Below are 21,711 nucleotides of genomic sequence, written 5' to 3'. Positions count from 1 at the left end.
TGATACCCATATTACAGTAATTCATTTAACTTAACTGAATGTAATCTTTTAACAGGTGGCAACTTTCTTCTTGTTTTAACCTAGATATAAACCACAATTGGAGCACGGCAACATATTGTCCATCCATATCAAACTTTAAGCAACTTCAATTTTCAAACAGGTTCTTAAAATATTTTACAAAGTGAGCTATCAATCTGAAATATCTTTCCTTTGACACCCCTATTGCAATATTTATATTCTGTAATCAAGCTAATGGAATTTGATTGTTTCAAACGGGTGGCAGTCCTCTTCAAATAATTTTTCTTTTACATGAGCTCTTATAAACCATTTACCATTTGACAACCATAAATATTGAGATATTTGATCAATCCCGTTAATTTTATTTAATTTAACTTTTAAAACAGGTGGCAACTCTATTTAAACCTACATAGCTATGCACCTTTTCCTCATCGAAACGAACCTGTTGTATGCGCTTTCTACAAGCAGCTTCTCTTTTTTATATACATAGATTAATAAACATTAAACAAACAAAAGAAAAATAGTCAAAACTGGTCAAAATATTTCACTTCTACTATTTTGTGGACAACTTTATGTAACTAGTATAATAAAGATATTTGCTAGATAAATAATTTTGTTTATTAGTTCGAAAATATAATAACACATAACAAAAAATAGCGTGCGATTGTGTACCTGATAAGTTTGTTCGGAGCCATGGGAGATACATCATTTTGACCACTGAACGCAGAGAGAATAGAAATTTTGTAAATATGCAAAAAATTTAAGAAAATGAATACATATAAAATACGCGCAGAAATGGTTTGTGAGTTTTATACATAAACAAGCAAAAAATATAAATATTAATTATATAATATATGGATAACTACAATCCTTGTTGCTTAAAAAATAATTAAATATATATTTATATTTACATACGTAAATATTTAGCTACCGGAAAGGTTTAGTAATAATCAAACATATATCTACGGGGAAATCTGAAATTTGTACGATCTGGAATTGCCAATTATTATTTTTTTTAATACATGCCACTTGTAATGAATACACCGAATATTTTACATGTACACATTAATGAAATATCAGTATGGCATATGAAGAGATTTAATACCAAATCTTGAGATTTTTTAAATAATTACTCGAAAATAAATAATTTTAAATCATACGAACTTCCAAATATGTCTAATAATTAAAAATTAAAGGAATATATTTATGTATTGGGTTTATGTATATGGAAATTTGAGCCAACCACAACAAGACCACATAAACTTACACACTATTTATGCAAACTTATATGCAAGTGATGATAGTAATGTGTACAAAAAATACAGTATATAAGGGTATCCATTTAAAATAAGGTAACTTTTAAACCCAAATTACTGAGGTATTCAAACTAAAACTATTTACAAACATAAAACGCAATTGCGGGCACATAACATACTTGCGTATAACTGGTGGACTCTCTTCCACCATGCCATTTGTTTCGTTGGCCAAACGCAAAGCAAGCTCATGGTCACGACGCTCTTGTTCCAACTGCTGTCTATACTTGGCATCGTCTTGTGCTTCCTTCTCAAGTTGTGCCTGTAACGCTAACGCCGCCTTACGATCCTCCTCCTCTTGCTTTAGACGTTGCACCTCTTCCACTTTTCGGCGTGATTCCATTTCGGCTTTGCTGTAAATAATTGGAGATGACATTAGAAAAGCTATTCAGGAATATTCATGGTCATTCAACTCAAATGAAAGGTTGCAAAGAAAGAATAATGACTTGTTTTGTATTGCAATGTTTTTGATGCTTACAGTCGTTTGTTATCTTCTTCTTCAAGTTTCTTTCGCTCTTCCTCTTCCTTAGCGCGTCGTTCAGCCTCGAGCGCTTCTTGTATTTTACGCAGACGTTCTTGTTCCTCAGCTTGCTTTTGTTCCTGTGTGAAAGGAAAATATTAAAGTTTGTACGTTGGAGAAATTTTGTAGATACTCAAAACAAACAAAAAAGAAAATATAGTATGTATAAAGCAAAAACGGATTAGTTATATATCGTCGTTTAAAGTACAAAACCGCGTATCGTCATTCTGTAAAACCGCGTAACTTGATACGCGGTTTTGTATTTTGTTGATACGCGGTTTTGTACTTTAAACGACGACATGCATAAAACGGAATGCACTTCGTTTTAGACCGCATTTGTTTTTTCTTTTTAATGTTTATTTCTTTTTATTAGTAATTAAATATACATTTCACTCACCTTCAACTTTGTGTTCAAATCCACGGTCAGCTTATTCATGTTGGCCATGACGCTAGTATAGAGTCCGTCGATTTGGCGAGAAGTGATTTTCTCATTTGTCTGTCAATTAAATAAAAAAAAAAAATAAAAATTTATGTTGTCTATTCTCATTACATATAATAATGAACTACGATCACACCTTTATTGTTTGTATGGCTTCGTTCACTTGACGATGTATACCATTCACTTCGCTGATAAACTCATCGCGACCCTTCTTCAGCCCACCAGCGATTTCAATGGTCTTTTGTGCATTCAAACGCACTTTGTTTATCTTTGCAATGCCTTGGTAACGTGGGCGATGTTGTTTTCGCGCCAAATAACCACGCACAGTGCGTTGTATGAGTAAAACACAATTGTTTCGATACTTGATGCGATTGCGTACTGGGAAAGTATGAAGAAATAATAATTAAAGTCAACCATTACATAATGTTTATCTCTATATGAACACAAATCAAAATACTTCACAACTAAACTCACATTTGATCACACACACCGCACCCAAAATAGATTTCACCCACCGCGAACGTATTAACCACTTTTTCACCTTAGAGACAATGGCTAAAAGATTCTCGGGATCTGATTTCATAATACGATCGAATTCAACGAACTTGCCAGGGCGGAAGAAAACTTTCTTCACGCCAAACTTGAAATCCTTTGAGCTAAGATTAAGCGATTGTAACATAGCTTCGCAGAAAGTGCGCGGTGGTAATTTGACCAATTCGGGTGGCAGGACCGATTTATACATATTGTAGAGATCGGCGAATGGCACACGTGAAGGATAACCATGCTCCATAAGCTCCAGCACGGAAATAGTGCCAGAGCATTTAAGTTGTGCAAGTGCTAGCCCACCCTCGAAATCACGATCTATCATTTTGCTGTTAGGCTTAATGCAGCGTATAAAATTAGTGCCCTAAAAATTTAATCATTATACATTCGTTTTACTATTTATTATACATTAACACAGTGCTTACATTCTTCTCCAATTTCTCCATCAACTCAGCCAGTTGGCTTTTGAATTTCGAGCCCACAGAAATGAAATTCAATTTGCCGCGCAACGCGGTGTTACTACCGGAAGGAAATAGTGTTTTCAGCAACGGATTTTCACACTCCTGCACCAAACCCTCCAAGGAAGCATGCAATGCATCATTGTTTTTCTCTATAAATTGTTCCTGAAAAGAATCAACAAAATGGTAAATACAATTAAATACATGTTATCCCACGCCTTAACAAACATGCCACACCTACCGTATTGTAACAGACAGCGCCGGCAAAGTGACGCACAAGAAAACCATCCTCATCTCTTAGCGTGCGATGAGCCTTCAAGCGCGATGAACGCGGCAAGCCCAAGCGGAAATGGTTTGACCACGCCTTGTGCACTTCGGCCGTGAAGTGTTGTGCCGATGGCTTTGGCAACTTCGACTCCTCATCCAATAGAGTATAAATACCGTTTGCCTTCGCTTCAATTAAATCGATAATATCCTGATTATCGGTGAATGTGATTTCCGGCACATTCAATCCCTCACTTTTGTACAGCTCTTGCTCGTTCTTAAGAATGTTGTCATTGAAGAATTTTTGCAATTTCTCATTGCAGTAATTAATGCAAAATTGCTCAAACGAATTCACAGTGAAGTACTCGAAACCGGCAATATCCAAGACGCCAATATAGAAATTTGAGACTTGGAAGGGGATGCTTTGATTAATCAGCGCCACAATACGATCAAAAAGGCGGCTGTAGATGGCCTTGGCAAGCGCATCGCGCGCATTGCTGGCCTCATAAATTTTCAAGGGCACCCTGAAATAGCAATAGTTAATTCACACAACAGGTGTGTAGGTATTGACTTACATTATTACTGTGCCCTTGAAACCGCCACCTTTGCTTTGCATTACACGCGACACCAGTGCCTGTCTGAGTTCCGATGGATCAACACCCAGCAATTTCGATGTGATGGTGAGAGATTTTTCAGAAGACTCTGACACTTGACAACCACCTCGTGCGTCATCTGGTATCTCTTCAAACGAAATATTACCCAAATGTAATACGGCAGCCACCAATGAATAAATTTCCAGTTTATTTATTTCACTCAAACCCAATCGACCCAGTGCACGATCGAGATTTTGAAAATGATTATAATCATCGATAATGGGATCCTTCAGGGGACCCTTTTTCACATGACTCTTGGACTTTTGAGCAGCCGGAATAAGTTGCTCTGTCTTCGCGTTGGCAAAATACTGCGTACAGCCAGAGAGATACTGGGGAGAAGGAAAGAAAAAAAATATATACATTAGTTACAGATTATTGAACAGGCAAAAAAAAGTTTGTAAAGGGCAAAGAAAGCATTTAGCAATGAATTTTTTTTATTTGTTTTAACAACAGAATAACTTCCTAAAGTTATTTGTAAAGGCGTGTGTATGTATGTATGAAGGATACTTGAAAGGTTGTCTTAGTCAAGAAATGTCAGATTCGACTAGTTTCAGACAAATGAATAATCATCAAAGATGTAGATTTTGTCGTCGGGAGCACCGTCTCAACGTTATCGGCAGATATTTATATCAAATCCATGTTTAAACAGGTTGATGCTATGGAACCTTAGTAGGAAAAGGAAAGCATCACCACCTCATTGCTGCCAATGAATGGTTAATAGTATTTAATGGTTCTAGTTATTCGGAAAATAGTGTCAATAATATAGCTTGAATAAAATAGGGCACAACAGCTTTGTCAGAAACGAAACTAACTATAGTAATTCAACATTAAGTTATATAATGTGTTCCGAAGTTCGTAGTTCGTATGCTCTTTACTCACCCGATAATCATCTGGTTTACCAAGATTCAGCTTATCACGCAGCTGTTGTGGTGCACCTGCTAGCAACATAAAGAAAACATGATAGTTGCGCTCCTCAGAACTTTGCGTACAAATACGACTCTTCTCCAGCAGATAGTGTGATATGTAACCGCCAACCACTTGGCACTTGGCATCATAGTGCACTTCAATGAATTTGCCGAAACGGGAGGAATTGTTGTTACGCGTAGTTTTTGCATTACCAAAAGCCTCAAGCACGGGATTGGCTATAATAAACAGATAAAATAGATAGTAAATATCAAACGTTGGTTACATACAACGACTCTTATTGAAGTTTAAATTTCACTTACCATCTAAAATTTTCTGTTCAATGGGACCGGCACTATCGCTGGAATGACATAAATATTTAAGCAAATACTTGGTAGATTCTGTCTTGCCAGCACCCGATTCGCCAGATACGATAATAGATTGTGACGATTTGAGTACGCGCATATCACGTATAGCCTTATCAGCTGCAAAAATTACAAGAGAATGCACAAATATAAATATGAGCTTTTGTACAGCAGGGGGTTTCTTGTTATTGTACAACACTTTTTATTTTACCTATAGCAAACACATGTGGCGGCAGTTCGCCCAAGGAACGTCCAGTATACGTTTTAATTGTAGCTGAAGAGTAGAGATCAGTGATTTCACGATATGGATTCACAGCAATGAGTATATTGGCCACATAAGTCTAGGAGAAGATTGAAAGTGAAGATATTTTAAGTGCATTTGGTAATACAGAAATACTGGAAAACCACATAAAATTTGACTGAAAATTTCCATAATTTTGAATGAGAATGAGCAAATACTTCTACTAAAAGTTTGAGTACAGTTTATTTCAGCCAAATAATGACGAACGATGTATGGAACGCATTTACCTTGATTGAGTCTATGTATGTACATTAGAGTGGTCCAAAATAATAAAGTCGGAATTTTAATGCCGCCACCCCCTAGGATTGTTCTGAACCGAAAATAAATATACCCCTATTTTTTATTTTGAAATCAAAAAATATTTAGGGAGTGCTCACAACGCTCAAAGTTTTCCATGTATTTATTTTATATGGGGAAAAGACAAATTTTCGTAAAAATGGTATAAAACTCTTGAAAATCAATATTTTTCAATCGAAAATCTGTGGTTCACTTCAGGAGACTTCAGACATTAATATCCAATTGTTTATTTCCTATAAAATATAGTTACCATGAAAAAATGGTTAGAGGAACAATTGGGTATTATTACTGGGAACCTCCTGAAGATAAGCAAAATTTTCCAATCGAAAAATATTGACTTGCAAGAATTCTACACTATTTCTACGAAAAGTTGTTTTATCCCCATTTAAAATACATTGAAAACTTTGAGCGCTTTGAGCACTCCCTAAATTTTTTTTTATTTCAAAATAAAAAAATATTGGTATATTTTTTGTCGGTATAGAACAATCTTAGGGGGTGGCGGCATTAAAAATGCGACCTTGTTTTTTTACATACATTTTTGGACCACTTTAATGTACAATAGACTGCATCACTCCCCATACAAAAAAAAAATCGGTACTATTTTTCCATTGGAATTATAAAATCTACTATACTTTAAGACGTCCACCAAAATATTTCGGAAAAATATTAAGACTTAAGTGAGCTGGACCGATTTGAAAATACCTCCAAAAATGTTTTTTTCATGAATAAAAATAGTTTCTTAAAGATTTCTTTTGAAAAAATCCTCTCAAATGACAAAACGGCTTAAGCTTAAAATATTTGCATAAAAATATTAAAAAAAAAAAAAATTAAAACAAAATTTAACGGAATCGTAATGATGATGCTGTTTTTAGCATTTTTCAAAGATTGGTATAAGAAAAACTTGAATAACTGAACCTAAACTCTTCCGAGACTTAAGAGGTGTCATTGGAAAGGTATTTTCTCACCCTTTTCATTTATTTACTAATAAACTTATTCAAAGGATGGAAGAGAAAGGTAGGAGAAACGAACCTCATTCAAAGTTAAATTAAGATCTTTGGTATTCGAAAAAAAAGATGGGACACGAATGACGCTTTTGGCCAGAAATAAAAACGGTGTGAAAATACCTTTCTACTGAGATCCCATAAGTCTAAATCAGAACATTTTTGGTCCAGTTATTCAAGTTTTTCGTAAATCAATCTTTGAAAAAAGTAAAAAAACAGCATCAAAAATCTCATTCTTACGATTCCATTGAAAAGATTTTTAAATATTTTTATGCAGATTTTTTAAGCTTATTCCAATTTGTCTTCTGAGGGGACTTTTTAAAAAATGTTCTTTAAGAAACTATTTTTATTCATAAAAAACTTCATTTTTGGAGCTATTTTCAAATCGATCCAGCTCACTTAGATCTTAATATTTTTACGAAATATTTTGGTGGACGTCTTAAAATATAATAAATTTAGTAATCCCGGCGGAAAAACCGCAACTTTTTTTGGTGATGCAGTCTAATGTACATAGATATGTAAATAATCCTGAAGTTTATTGCTGTAAATACGACAGACATGTCCACTGGATATTAAATGACACAATTTTTAAAAACAAAAATGGTCATTAAATAACATCGGTGTCGTTACGATATTACCAGGCCTATTCTGAAAGTTCTTAACATTTTGTAGTCGAAAATTTTCAAAATTTTAATAACAAAATTGAAACGGAAACTACAATTGCCGGTTACAAAGTAGAGATTTACATCGATTAATCGAGCCCTTCCGATTCAGTTTTTTAGTTTCGATTCGATCGGTGAATCGATAAAAAAAAATCGATAATCGAAATTCGATTTTTCCCCAATTGATGCATACTGGTTTACCTCAGAAAATCTATAAAATTTTATTTGGAGACAGGTACAAAAAAAATATGGGAACCCTCATATCCCTCCTTTCTAACTTGAGAGAGGAAAGACCAAATAATTCAATGAACTTTATATAAAATTATGGCTAATACTATAACAAAAACTCCAAAAATCGGAATTTTCATAAAAATTTAGCACTTTTTAATTACTTCTTTTAGAAAAAAAATTTAAATACGTATGCAGTTTTGCAGAAAATCTTTTCTAAAAAGCGTAAATATAAAGTTTGCGAAAACAAAAAAAAACAAAAAAGCGTCCGTATTGCAAAAAAAAAATCTACATATATACGTAAGCTCCACTGTATTATACATTTTTTAAAATAGCTAATTTCGCAGCAAACCTTACATTTTTTCTCATTTGTAATCAAAATAAAAATCAAAAAAATTTAAGCATTTCCTTAAGTAGGGTTAATGATGAATTTCCACTAAGCATTAAATGACAAAAATTTTAATGACATTGTTGGGTATTACGTTCATAAAAACAGACATTAGTGCGATTCATGAAACATCGTAAAGTTGCATTTTTGGCGAAATAACAACTTTGAGAATAAATTTTTTGTAATTTTTTTTTAACCGACTTTAAAAAAAGGAGGAGGTTAAAAATTCGTTGGAATGTATTTTGTTTATTTATTTTTTTATGTATATTACCGCTTAACTTTTGACGACGTTACCCGTTTTCCATAATACTTTTTCCAGCGGATAGGTGGTACCTCAGAGGTGGTCCCATACTAATTTGGTTTAGATACGATCATTGGATCATGATCTTTCTTAAAAACGTTATATTAAATAAGCACTTTTTTATGTTTTATTGAGACGAAAACGAAACGCTAAGCAAAACAAACAATCGGTAGATACCAGATCTTTCACTATTTTTTTATTATTTAAAATTAATTTGAAAGTCGTGTGAATTTTTCTAGTGATATATTTCGGGACCCACAAGACCCACGGTAAAAGTCTGAAAAACGTCGGGATGGGCGGGTTAGGGACTTAAAAATTGAATTTCGGGATGGGAGGGATCGGGATTGAATATTTAGTCCCGTGTCCATCCCTAATACATACCTTTCTGTTTTAAGGTTATCTGCCCTGAAAACCATACTTTTAGAGTATTCTGAATAGTAGAGAAATCTTAAAGAATTCGTAAAGAAATCATTATTTCCCTTTCCGAATTTTCTAAGGTGAAATGTACTGTAATGTCATAAGAAAATCAGTAAGGCAATAAAAATAATACCGCGATGTAAAGTTATTTTTTCCGAATTTTCTTATCATTTGGACTTTTTTCTTTGAGTTACAAAGCTAGAAAGTGTTTGAGAAATGGACTTAAAATTTGTACCATCTATACTTGCATGAAGTTATCTTCAAGAAGTAGTTGCAATAGATTGTTTTTCAGTGCTTAGCATATATTTCATCAGGCATCTATAGTATTTCAAGAAACTAAGCTGTAAGTACTCATTCGACGAGAGGTAAAATAACTTCAAGTCCTGAGACGCACTCTAGGCCATTACTTCTCGCAGTCCTGCTTTTATGAGGCTGAGCCTAAAAGCTTTCTGACATGATGTTTTGTCAAGGCTGCATATCAGTATCCTCTGGAGCTGCGGAGCCGTTACGACCGGAGTGAAGCTTTCAAATTGCTATACATACATGAAAATGATCATACAACAATCTTTTCCAGAAGCGGTTTCGAGCTGAAAGTAAAGATGTTTTTGATTTTGAATTTAATTTTTCAGCTTCGTGACGCTTCAACTAATCTTTTGAATAAAATTGAGTATTTGTCACTTTTATTTGACGATAAGTTTTGGGGTATCTTTGCAGCCGAGTCCATGAGAAAAGCTCTGCTCCGCCTCGTCCATTGAGAACACCTGAAGGTTCGCTTCGCCCCGCCTTTCTTTGCAGAGCCACCGATCGGCCCTCTGTGTGAACGCACCCTCAATGGCTTCCATTACCATTTATAAATACACACCTTCCCTTCTACTCTTTTCCTTCACTTCTAATTTCTAATACAATTATTTCTTTATGAAAACATAAAACATGGTTCGCCATACTTGGCGAAAGCTGTCCTTTTTTAAGTGAAAGTCTTCTAACTCAATCTATCTTACTTGCAAGAGCTTTAGTGTTGGAAGCTATAGCTATAAACATTCTCTCCCTCCTTTTGAATTAAGTTTTAACTGTTTATCCTACTGGTGTGCATCTTGATTATTCCTAAAAGTTGAATGTTCTAAAATTTTATATCGTCTCCGAATGAGATACACTTTTGGGGAGTATCCCTTTAAAACGAAAATGGGAAACTAGAATCACTGCCTATATCGCGCTTATGTTTTTTTATATAAATCAATAGAGCTGCTCATTCTTATTGGTAAATTTAGCATACTTGTACCTACATACATATATCTTGCTTAAGTACTTACATAAATTTTATCTTTATAATAACGCGTTTTTAAATTATCCAAAAACGTTGCTTCATTCAGCAGCATAAGTTCACCTGAAAAGTAAAAAAAATGCATATATGGATAAGGAAAAACATATTTATAGGATATTGTATGATATACAAAAGACGTGGCACAAAAAATTTACCCGTTTGTAAGATGGAAAAACTTTTGCGAATTTGGTCGAGTGTCAATACATTTATGATATTCTTAACCATCTGTGAGTGACGTGGTAATATGACAGACACCGAAAGTTCGACATTTTTCCGAGCATTCAATACCACTGATTACTAAAAACGCCTATTTTTCGACATATAATTTATTTATATGACAATTTCATTAATGAGTACTTAAAATATTGATAGAATTTGCAGTTTAAATCGAAAAAAAGTATATTCATAAATATCTAATAAATATTTTTTGATCTGGAAAATTGGTGTCTAAGAGATTACACGTTAATATAATAGGGAAATTTCGGTCCTGACAGTAGCAGAGGGTTAAAGTAACCATATTCAGGGCTATCACGGAATCCGTCGTAGAAAATCTACGAATTCGAATGCCTGCTACGAATACGAAAAAATTGCAATCATTGAATCGGAGTAAACTTGAAAATATCGTTGCCCGATTTGAATGCTGATTCAAAATCAGCTAGTGCAAAGGAAACAATAAACATTTATGTATGCCATTTTGCTCGCATGGCACGCAGTCGCAATGGCCGAGTGGCCAAAGCACTAGACTGCTAATTGAGAGACCCGAGTTCGAGTACGAGTCGGCGGGCAACAACGGATCTTTTTTTATTTAATTTTTGTTTATTTTTTTTTTTAATAATTTTTTATTTTAGTTTAGTTTCATTCTTTTAAAGATAAACATTTTTTTTAAATTAATTTAAATATTTCCTCAAATTATTAAATTTTTATGATATTGTTACATTCCTAATAAATTGTTGTTAAACTCTTATTTGCTCGCATCATATAAAATATGCATTCATTAGCGTCTAGCAGATGAATGTATGTATGAACATTAGGGTGGCTCTCAACCCCTAGGATATATATATCGAAAAAAATTAAACCCCTATTTTTTATTTTGAAAACAAAAAAAAAATTTGGAGGTCGCTCAAAGCGCTCAAAGTTTTCCATGTATTTTTATATGGGAAAAATATATTTTTTCGTAGAAATGGTATAGAATTCTTGAAAGTCAATATTTTTCGATCGGAAAACTCTCGTTCTCTTGAGGAAAGTTTCAATAAAAGTACCCAATTGTTTATGTAGCCATTTTTAATACTAACGATTTTTTATTGGTCGCTCCATTGCATTTTTCGGGTTTTTTGTGGGTTTTTGGCAGATCTATAAATTATAGTTGCAACGAAAAAATGGTTAAATAAACAATTGGGTATTATTCTTGGGAATCTCCAGCAGATAAACAGAGTTTTCTGGTAGAAAAATATTGATTTTTAACTATTCTATACTTACCATTTCTACGAAAAGTTGTTTTTCAAAATAAAAAAATAGGGGTATATTTTTTTCGGTGTAGAATAATCCTAGGGGTCAATCGAAATGGGGTTTAAAAGACTTTATTTCTGAAAAATATTTAGGAAGGTTGCCACATATTTGGAAAAATGTTTGAATTACAGCAAATAGGTAATTTAAACACATAAATATGTATAACAATATGAGTGTCAAATGAAGGAGTTTTAAAAAGGTTTTACTTTGAAAATATTTTTAAGGGGGTTGCCACTTGTTTGATAAGTCGAAGTTAGGTAACTATCACACAGGTTATATAAAATATTTAAATGTGGCTGTCAAACAGAAGCGTGTTAAGAAATGTTTAGATTGGTGGCGTTTCAAGAACGTTGCCATGTTTTAAAAAAGATAAATTGAAATTATTTTATAAGTTATGAATTACTAAAAATGGGTATCATTCGAAATGGGTTGGAAAAGGTTTTATTTCAGACCTTGTTTAGGAGGATAGCCCTGTGTCGAAAAATCAAGTTCTTCAGCTTATTAAAATATGTATCACAACGTCAGACGAAAAAGATTGAAAAAGATTTTAGTTTGAAAATACTTTCGAAAAGGATTTCCAACTGTTTGAGAAGTAGAATTTAGATGACTTATACACAAGTTTTATGAAATATGAGTGTACATCGAAAGAGACATATGAAAGCTTTAGTTTGAAAATATCTTCACATAGGCTTGCCACCTTTTCGAAAAGTCATATCGATCTAACTAAGTACATATGTTTGTATAAGGGAGGGCGCTTTTGTGAAGGTCATTAGATTTGCTCCGTTCTTTGGAATTTCAAAAATTAAGGGGCAAAATAAAAACCTTGGTTTGTAGATGTGCGATAAAGCTTTATTTTTGGGAATTGGAACTTTTTTATCGGTACAGGTTGATTTGAAATTTGATGAAAAATTAAACCGACGATATGGCTGCATAGCTTATAACTCTGATTAACATTTGGAATATTTTTTAGGATTTTGAAATTAAGTTTCGGGCGTTTTAATGCCTCGCCTGTTCACTAGTTTTTGTTTATTTGCCTACTTATTTGCGTATAATTAGCAAATCGTCAAATGATAAAAAGCAGCTATGAAAACCAAAAAAGGTGTCAAATTTTACCCGAAAAGCGTTCCCGTACTTTATAGCTTTTCTCTATTTCTCTGCGTATAATTTTGGCTTTTGACAGTTTTTGCAGTTTTAATTAATTTTACAGTCTAGCAATATTTTCGAGGCTTTCCCTAAATTTTAGTGAAATAAAAATAAACAAATAAGCAAAAAAAAAAACAAATTTTGTAGAATGCTAATTTTTTACTTTTGACATTATTTTGCACAACTTGTTTTACGACTTTTTAAGCACATATTTTGGTAAACCTCTATGGTAATAAATTTAAGCGACTCGTTCAAAACTTGTGGTCTCATTATCTCTGCACAACTGCGGTCAAGATCGCTGGGTTTTGCGACATAGAGTGTGTATGTGTGCCTGTGGTAAATAAGTGCTGACTGTGTGGCTTGCTGTGGTCAGTGATGGTTAAACACACAATAATACAAGACCCATACTGTTTACAGGTTTAACACTTCAAGAACTCTTTGTTATGAAGACTTGTTGAACATTGTGGTAGATAAAAAGCTAGCGCACGCGCTGCTATTGTATAGTTAAGCAGTTGAATTCCGCAGAATGACAATAAAAATAGATGATATACAGGCAGGTTCTGCAATTGACTTCCGAGTGAATTTCAACAAAAGTCACTTTGAATTGCAGAACCTGCCTAATAGACGCGTATATTGTGCAGCAGATGCAAATTAATAGACATAAAATGTAAATATAAGGCATAAAAATGCTTCCAACAGCTGGCTGAAATGCTCGCACAAACACTTTAAAAAAACTTTCGAAATAATTAAACGCTCTTAACTTTAAATCTTTCCGCCTTTGACGCTGAGTAAGCACGTGATTGCGACGCACTGATAAGACAGGTGTGTCTATTTCTGACGCCAGTAGCATACCTACACTTTTTTTTTGATTATTTAAAAAAAAAAACCTGATAAAATACGTAAAACTACAAAATATCAAATTAAACATTTTCAACACTCACAATTATCATCATGATCTTGCGGTCCGTCGCACGACGAAAATATATCATCGACATGACAAGAGCGTTTCGGATATTTTCGATCAATTGGTGTAACCTCGAAATCCTTAGCACCGATTTCTGAGATGCGACACTGTATATAGCCTTCGACGGCATCGCGTGCCCACACCAGTTGTGTGTCCATTTTGCGCACTGAAAGTGAAAAAAAGGTAGCAAATATTAAACGATTAGTAAGCATTCGAAAAAAAAGACTACTTAAAGTAAACTAGAAAATTGCTTGGTAATACAACTTATAAAAATTTTTTTATATTTTTTTTTATCACAAAATTAGCAAGAAGCTTGTCGAAAAAAAAAAAACGAAACAAAGTAAGACTCACGGCGCTATATGTATTTATGTGTGTATGTATGTACGACTATCAATAAACCACTAACACAATTCTTTTCTGGGTAAAAGTGTTCCGCAACGCTAGCAAAAGTCAACTAACTACGCGCTCCACAGCTGGAGCGTCGTCAACCCAACCTCAACAGCTTTGGCGGTGGGTTCAACGCCGGTACATTCATTCACACCCTACTACTATGCTCCGATCCGCAGAGTTGCATACGAATCGAACGCTCCTCACTCGGTTTCTCGTTTGACTCTTTTAGTAACTGCGCTAGAGCTGGCTGGTTGAATAGCTGGTTGTTGGCCAGTACATATATTGACTGGTTGGTTGGTCGGTCGGCAGCTTGGCTATGTAGTAATCTAAGCAAGTTCTGTTTTTTGTTTGTTAGTTTTTGCACAATCGTTTATTGCATGCTCTCGCGCTCTCCCAGCCGCTTCAGGTTTTAATTTTTTTTGATTATAACCATTTTGCAACCTTTGTTTTGCCTTTCCGTTGTGAATATGTACCTACATTTTTTGCTATATTTCTTCACAAACTTGTTGGTCGGGCCGATAGGTCTGATTCATTCTTAGCTGCCTGATAAGATTAAGCATTGTTTGATGGGCTCGAGTGCATAGCACTTTTGGTTGATTTTGGCTGATAGGGAATTTTCTACCCACCAAAAATTTTATGACATTAAATAATAGAAAACAACGAAGTAGGAATTTTGCATTTCTTTTGTTTTTTTCCGAAAACTGTTGATCTCTGCTAAAATATCAACTTATTTACTTTATATTAAAAAAAAAATTGTTCAAGTCTATAAGAATGAAAATGGCCGATCTTCAGTGATCAAGCATGCGTTGCTACATAGTTATAAGCTTGTTGACCACTCATTCAATTTAAGAATCCAAACCACATTTTGGGAATATTCATATGTAAGTTTATCTTACATTACTGTAATTTTTTAGTACAAATTATATTTCTTTTTAATTAAAGTTCGCCGACCATAAATGATCACGCGTGAGCGTTCAACCACTTTTGCATTTAAGAGCCATTGCGAGTACAATAGTCTATGACGTCGTTAAAAAAAAAAAAAAAGGGAGTTCAGCAAGAAAGCAAAATTGAATAATGAATATTCACGAATGCGAGTGGATAGCGTTAAAATAAACGTAAAATAAATATGAGACAACCTAGTGATGACCATACAATTACGGACACGACTTCTTACTAGTTTAAACAATTTACCCGTTATTAATTTTTTTTTACAAAAATACAGTTCGTACCTCAACGGAAACTTTATAATTCAAAGCTTCAAATTTTGGGCAAAATCGCGAAAATTCAAAAAAATTTTCATCATAATTTCAAAAGTGCCAGTTGAAGTGGTAAAAAATTCGCGTTGATTATTTATCATTTAATTAGCTGATTCCGTACAAAAAAACAAAAAAATTCGTACATATTGCACACCCAGATCGAAAGTGAGCTAACTCAAAATTCAGATCGGGAAATATAACTGCTTGTGGATCGTACAGATTAAACGCAATTAATGCAAAAGCAGGTATAACAGTAGTTTTTTGGTTGGTTTTCATAATCATTAAAAAAAAAAATATTCACATTAATTGGAAGTCTTATGAATTGATTTATGAAAAAAATTTTCCTTTTTTTTTTTGAGTTGATGGCACTTTAGATCTAGCGATATGTACTTTGTTTGGAAAAAATGAGTAACACTATCAGCAGAAAAATTATCACAAGTCAATGCAAATTTTAATTCACTTCAAACTTGCGCTTTATTTTCTTAAAACTGAATGGACTATACAAATTGTCTGAAAATTTTCATTAAAAAGTTTGGATGACAATTTGTCAAAACTTGCAAAGAAGTAGTGTCTCTAATTATCTGGCCATCACTGTATGTATGTATGAAGGTCAGTGAGCAGAACAATTTATAACCGTTTATGCGAATCATTTAAATGACGATAATAATTTCCAATGATGGTGACGATAAATTGCTGGTACTGTTGCTTTTGTTAATGATGATGCCCATGTTGATGGTTGGCTGTGGTCGTGGAATGGTGTTGCTCGTATGTAGATATGTAGATATGTATGTACGTAGTTTTGTTGTTGATGACGCTGTTAATAGTTTTACTGAACTAACCGACAAGGTGAAATTTATTTAAATTGTCAGTTAATAATCCTAAATGAGTTGTTAGTGATTTGCGACTGCTTTGAAGGGGTGCCTGTTTATAATTTTTTTTTGTTTTTATTAAAAAAGTTATTAATTTCTGAAAGACCGTTAGATACCAGTGTTGGCAAAATGTTAATCTGATTAACGATTAAAATGTTAATCGCGATTGAAGATTAAAATTAATTAATCGTAATCAACTTTACGATTAATGGTTAAATTTTTTAATCGTTAATCGCTGGCTGCGATTGAGATTAATTAATTTTAATCATTAATCGTTGATCCAATTAAAAAGAAAATCTGATTAAGTTGTCTAGTTTGTCCGAATTCGAAAGCAAACACCAGTTATAGTAATTATTTTGTGTTTTACGCTTATAAAAAGGACATAATATTAAAAAAATTATAATTATTGTTATTAGTAATACATAAACTGGGAACCCAGCGCACATAAGCAGAGGAATATTAAAACCTAGTTTGTAAAACGTCTGTTGGTATAGATCTTAATGAAAATGCACACAAAATTGCTTATATTGATGAGGAAGCCCGACTTAGCCATACCCGATTAACTGGCTTTGTGTGCAGACGAAAATCCCAGCATAAATAAATTAATCACCAAACCTACTTAATCAAATTAAGGGTTAATGTTTAAAAATTAACTTTTTTAATCGCGGTTACGATTAACTGTTTAATCAGATTAAAACTAATAATGATTAACTGTAATCGGATTGAATTTAATCGAGTTAGAATTTAATACTTTGGAGAGGGGCTGATCAACTTCGTGATGCCACGGAATATGGTAGTTAGTAGTAGCAGACATCAGCATTGAAACCAGGAGTGTCCCCTGACCAAAGAACAAAATTGATCGCGTTGTATTAGACGGAATATACGTTTCGAGCGTTCTTGACGTGCTTTACATCCGAGAAGTGAACATCGATTTCGATTACTAGCTTGTTGCAGCTAAGGTCCGCATGCGTCTCTATGTAATGAGGAATGTGTGCCAGGCAGCGAAACGAAAATTCTACGTCGAGGCTATTAATCCTGCTTAAACAAGCAATTTTCATCGCCGAATATAAATACAATGCCGCCCTGCAGCCAATAGCTAAGCGAGTGGCAGTTGAGCGATACCGGAAGAAAAGAAGGGATGAGAAACGTCTATGTATTCAAAAGGAAGTAACGAGACCTAAAGAAGAACTTGATTTGCTGGCGGCAACAGAAATGAAGGCACAAAATTTTACCGGAAAATAAGAGAGAAAGTTAAAGGGTTTCACGACCGGTGCCGGTTCGTGCAAAGACGAAGACGGAAATCTGGTTACATACGTCCAAAGTTCGCTTGAGATATGTAGAGAACTTCTCAACGTTATTAAATGGCGACACGGACACGGCGACAACGAGGTGAAAATAGCAATAGGGAGGCTAGAGCAGACGGTATACCGGCTGAGCTGTTCAAAGTTGGAGACGAGGATATGTATGATAGGGTAGCAGAATTTGGTTTGATGAATACTACATGCCCGATGATAGGAACCTCAGTGTACTTTGTCAAATCCTTACTAATATTATAAATCCGAAAGTGAGCGTGTTTGTTTGCTACGCTTTCACGCTTTAACTACTCAACCGATCATCATGAAAGTTTGCACACTGATGTCATTTAGCCCAACTTAAAATATAGGATAGATTTAATCTCGACTAGAAAAGGGGGCGTGGCATCCCCCATACAAATGGAATTTTTCATACTGCATTACTCAGGAAATATTTTTGATAGATTACTGGAACTTTGTATGGAGTTATATAAAATTATTATTTACTCATGGATGAGGGCTGCCACCCTTTAAAAAAATCAAATTCACCTTCAATTAAGGGAATTATTTATTTCAAAATTATATTAAAAAATGGGTGTCAAGAGGCTTAAAAAAGCTGTAGTTCCAATATATTTTCAAACGGGTTGCCACCTGTTTGAAAAGTCAAATTTAAATTAATTATACGCATATCTGAAGAATTAAAATATGGTTGCCTAACGAAATATTTTTAAGAAACCTTTAGTTTGAAAGTTTTGAATAAAATTTTAGTCTTTCATAGGGGTTGCCACCTTTTTAAAAATTAAATTCAATTATTTTAAATTAAGTATTACAGTAAAAGGCGCGCAATGGTCCTGGCGGTTGATTTATCGGTGGTGGTGCTTTGAGATTTACCCCTGCACAACTCAACCCTGGTGTCTCCGAATGAAGCTTCAACGCATAATAATACTGGCAAATCACATCCATTGGGCCAATCATAACACAAAAGAGTTCGATATACTCAGTGGTGCAGCAGATCGATTTAATCTGATATTCACGGCACTTTTTCTAACTTGGCGATTATTCGTGATGACTTCAGCGCCACCTGGCAGCCCTTTTTGGCAGTGGTATAGCCTTTACCGTTACCAATACATATTTTGAATATTAGCCAAAGTGGATCATAAATAAGATTTTTAGTAATAACTTAACTCCAGCGCCAACTGGCAAGTGAAATTGTGAAATGAAACACTATCCAGCGAGCCACTCAAAAGTACACAAAAAACTTTGTTCAAATCGTTCCGGGCATTTAGGAGGATTTCACGTACAAACATGCATATAAAAGAATTATATGTATGTGTTTGTACGGTTTCCAAATAGCCAATTTTTCTCCATGAGTAAAAGATTGATTTCATATATCGCCGGACCAAGTTCCACTATTTTACCATGAACACATCCAGAGATATGCAATCGGTTTATATGGGAGGTGCCACGCTCCCTTTACACATCGAAATTTTGTTTAGCCTACAACCATCCTTGGGGCATCTGGGGCAGGTGCCTGAAATTTTAAAGAAATCGGTTCGGCCGTTTTCGAGCTTTGTGAACACATAAAAAACGGCCTTCAAAATATATATTAGTAAAGAACATTGGTATGAATCTAAATGGTTTTGAATATATATCACATAGGTTTCCATCTTTTTGAAAGGTTAAATTCAAACTATTCAATATTTTTAATGATTTATTATAATATGGGTATCAATCGAAATGGGTTTTCAAGGGTTTCATTTCAATACTACATGTAAGAGGTTTCCATCTGTTTAAAATCTCAAATTCTGTTCAGGGGATACGTTAATTGAAAAAGTATGACAAAGGAAGTTTTAGTTTGAAAATATTTTGAAGACGGTTAAACCAGTTTTAAACCTCCTGTTTTTTAATTGAGTTTTCTTGATATAAATTTTACTCAGTGAAGCACGTTGAAATTTCATACACTCAGCGAAGCGGGTGACGGCGATCTAGTCAACAATAAGGGAAACTCCACTGTTTCATTTGCACGCTCATTTGGTTATCCGGATATTCTAAAATGTTTTTTAATTATTTTTAAAAATGTTCTCAAATTTACTAAATCTATTGAGTTGCAAAATAGAACACTTCACTATAACATACACGACAATTTTTATTCAATTATTTTCATTCAATATTTTTAATTGAGCTTGATGCCGTTTTTATGGTATAAGTTATAGACTTCTTCATTGAGTTCACTGGGACTTGAACCAACCACTCCGGCGTTAAACGCCAGTGGTTTTGTTGCTATTTAAACTGATCATGTGGTTGCTCTTTGGTGTTGGTTTGTGTTAAGATTATATTTTTAGAAGAATATTAAACTTTAAGGTGTGCTCGTCCTTTTAAGTTTAAGTTATTTAAAGTACAAAACCGCGTATCAACAAAATGCAAAACCGCGTATGTGAGGTTGCATAAATTATAAAAATACTTATACTTCAAAAGGGTTCTTATTTTTATAAAGCAGTCGTATTTCTCGCTAGTACATTTCAAGACAAATGGACAAGGATTGAGCCAAGAGCTTGTGTAAGCAAATTCAATTTTTGGCAGCAAATGTCAGTTACGCGGTTTTGCAGAATGAAGATACGCGGTTTTGTACTTTAAACGACGATATGCAACATTTTTTTTTTTGAGCTTGAGACCGTTTTATTATTTTTAGATTCGTAAATGCGGATATATGGTTAATATCAGTTAATTTTTTTATACGAATATACATATGTACGTATTTTCTAATCAGGCATTCAATTATCCGGATTTTCTGGATATTCATTAAATCTGGATAGAATTCCTTAGTATCTATATATCGAAGAAGTGTCTACAAGCAGGCAAAAATAGTTTCGGTATCAATAAAAGTAGCATAAAGCTGCCATAAAATTCACTAAGTGAGTACTTGCAATTTGAGAATTTGTACTCAAAGAGGCGCAACAAATTAGCAACACTTTTTCAGACAATTTAACATAATCTTGATTATGCATTTTCATATTCTCTTTAAGATGCTATTAAAAAGTAGCATCACGCCATGGAGCTATGTACATGTGTATGTATGCAGTTGCCAAAAGCGAAGTTGCAACTTAAAGTAAGAGGAAGCAATCATGTTGCACTTAACCTATCAGCGTGGTAGATGGTTGTAAGTAGCTATGTAGCAGTCGCTGCTTTGAAAGGGAGTCTAAGAAAAAAAACTATACTATACTAGTTGCCACCGGCAATAGCAAAGTGCACGCGGCAATGTGCTTATAAGTACGTGTTAGGGGTATCCTAATGGAATTTTAGGCATTTACATATTTTCGCGAGAGCCAATATAAAAATAGGTTGGTAGGTAGGAAAACTTGCATTTCCTGCATATTATATGCATAGATATATCTAGAAAGACGCATAATGTAAGTAAGATGTTTGACTGTAAAAATATTATGTATTGCTTTAATTACCACAAAATGTATGAACTTATTTATGATGTTCACAGCTTTTACAAAAATATTACAATGTTGTGAATATGAATCGTTTTCGATTCAATAATTCAAATACTGCGCCACCTATCGGTTTCCAAAGTATTCAAAAATCTACACAGAGAAAAAATACTAAACCACATCGTATTTGTTTCAAACTAAAACACATACGATTTGATGTCAAAACGATCTTTTGTTTACTTTAAATAGACAAAATTGCAAGCTGCGTCAGACGGCAATTGAAACTAGCTCCTAATTTATTTTTAAGTATTTTGTATCTTTTCTGTTAAATAAATCGCTTACATGGACAACTCGAAAACTACTCTGTTTAAAAAGATCAAATTCGTTTTTTCAATGTATCTACTTTGTTTGGTATGTAAATAATATTTAGCTAATAAAAGGAAAATTATTGGATTTTGTTTGTATTTA

At 33.8% G+C, this 21,711-nt stretch overlaps 1 protein-coding gene across 1 annotated transcript; it reads right to left on the bottom strand.

Annotated features, from left to right (window-relative positions):
• Positions 1 to 572: 572 nt before the first annotated feature.
• LOC118754054 (myosin heavy chain 95F-like) lies at positions 573 to 14,168 on the bottom strand (the record flags this gene model as incomplete). The annotated part of the gene is given in 14 exon segments (XM_036488922.1): positions 573 to 735; positions 1,454 to 1,684; positions 1,810 to 1,931; positions 2,249 to 2,347; positions 2,427 to 2,668; positions 2,765 to 3,197; positions 3,259 to 3,456; positions 3,533 to 4,079; positions 4,131 to 4,537; positions 5,088 to 5,350; positions 5,435 to 5,596; positions 5,688 to 5,817; positions 10,379 to 10,452; positions 13,980 to 14,168. Coding segments are annotated over 14 exon segments (3,194 nt in total), but the record flags the coding sequence as incomplete, so codon positions are not given.
• Positions 14,169 to 21,711: the final 7,543 nt, after the last annotated feature.

Source organism: Rhagoletis pomonella, unplaced genomic scaffold (assembly GCF_013731165.1).
Source record: "Rhagoletis pomonella isolate Grant_MI unplaced genomic scaffold, Rhpom_1.0 Rhpom_scaffold_03281, whole genome shotgun sequence".
NCBI classification, from domain to species: domain Eukaryota; kingdom Metazoa; phylum Arthropoda; class Insecta; order Diptera; family Tephritidae; genus Rhagoletis; species Rhagoletis pomonella.
This window is presented reverse-complemented; position numbering and strand designations above follow the sequence as displayed.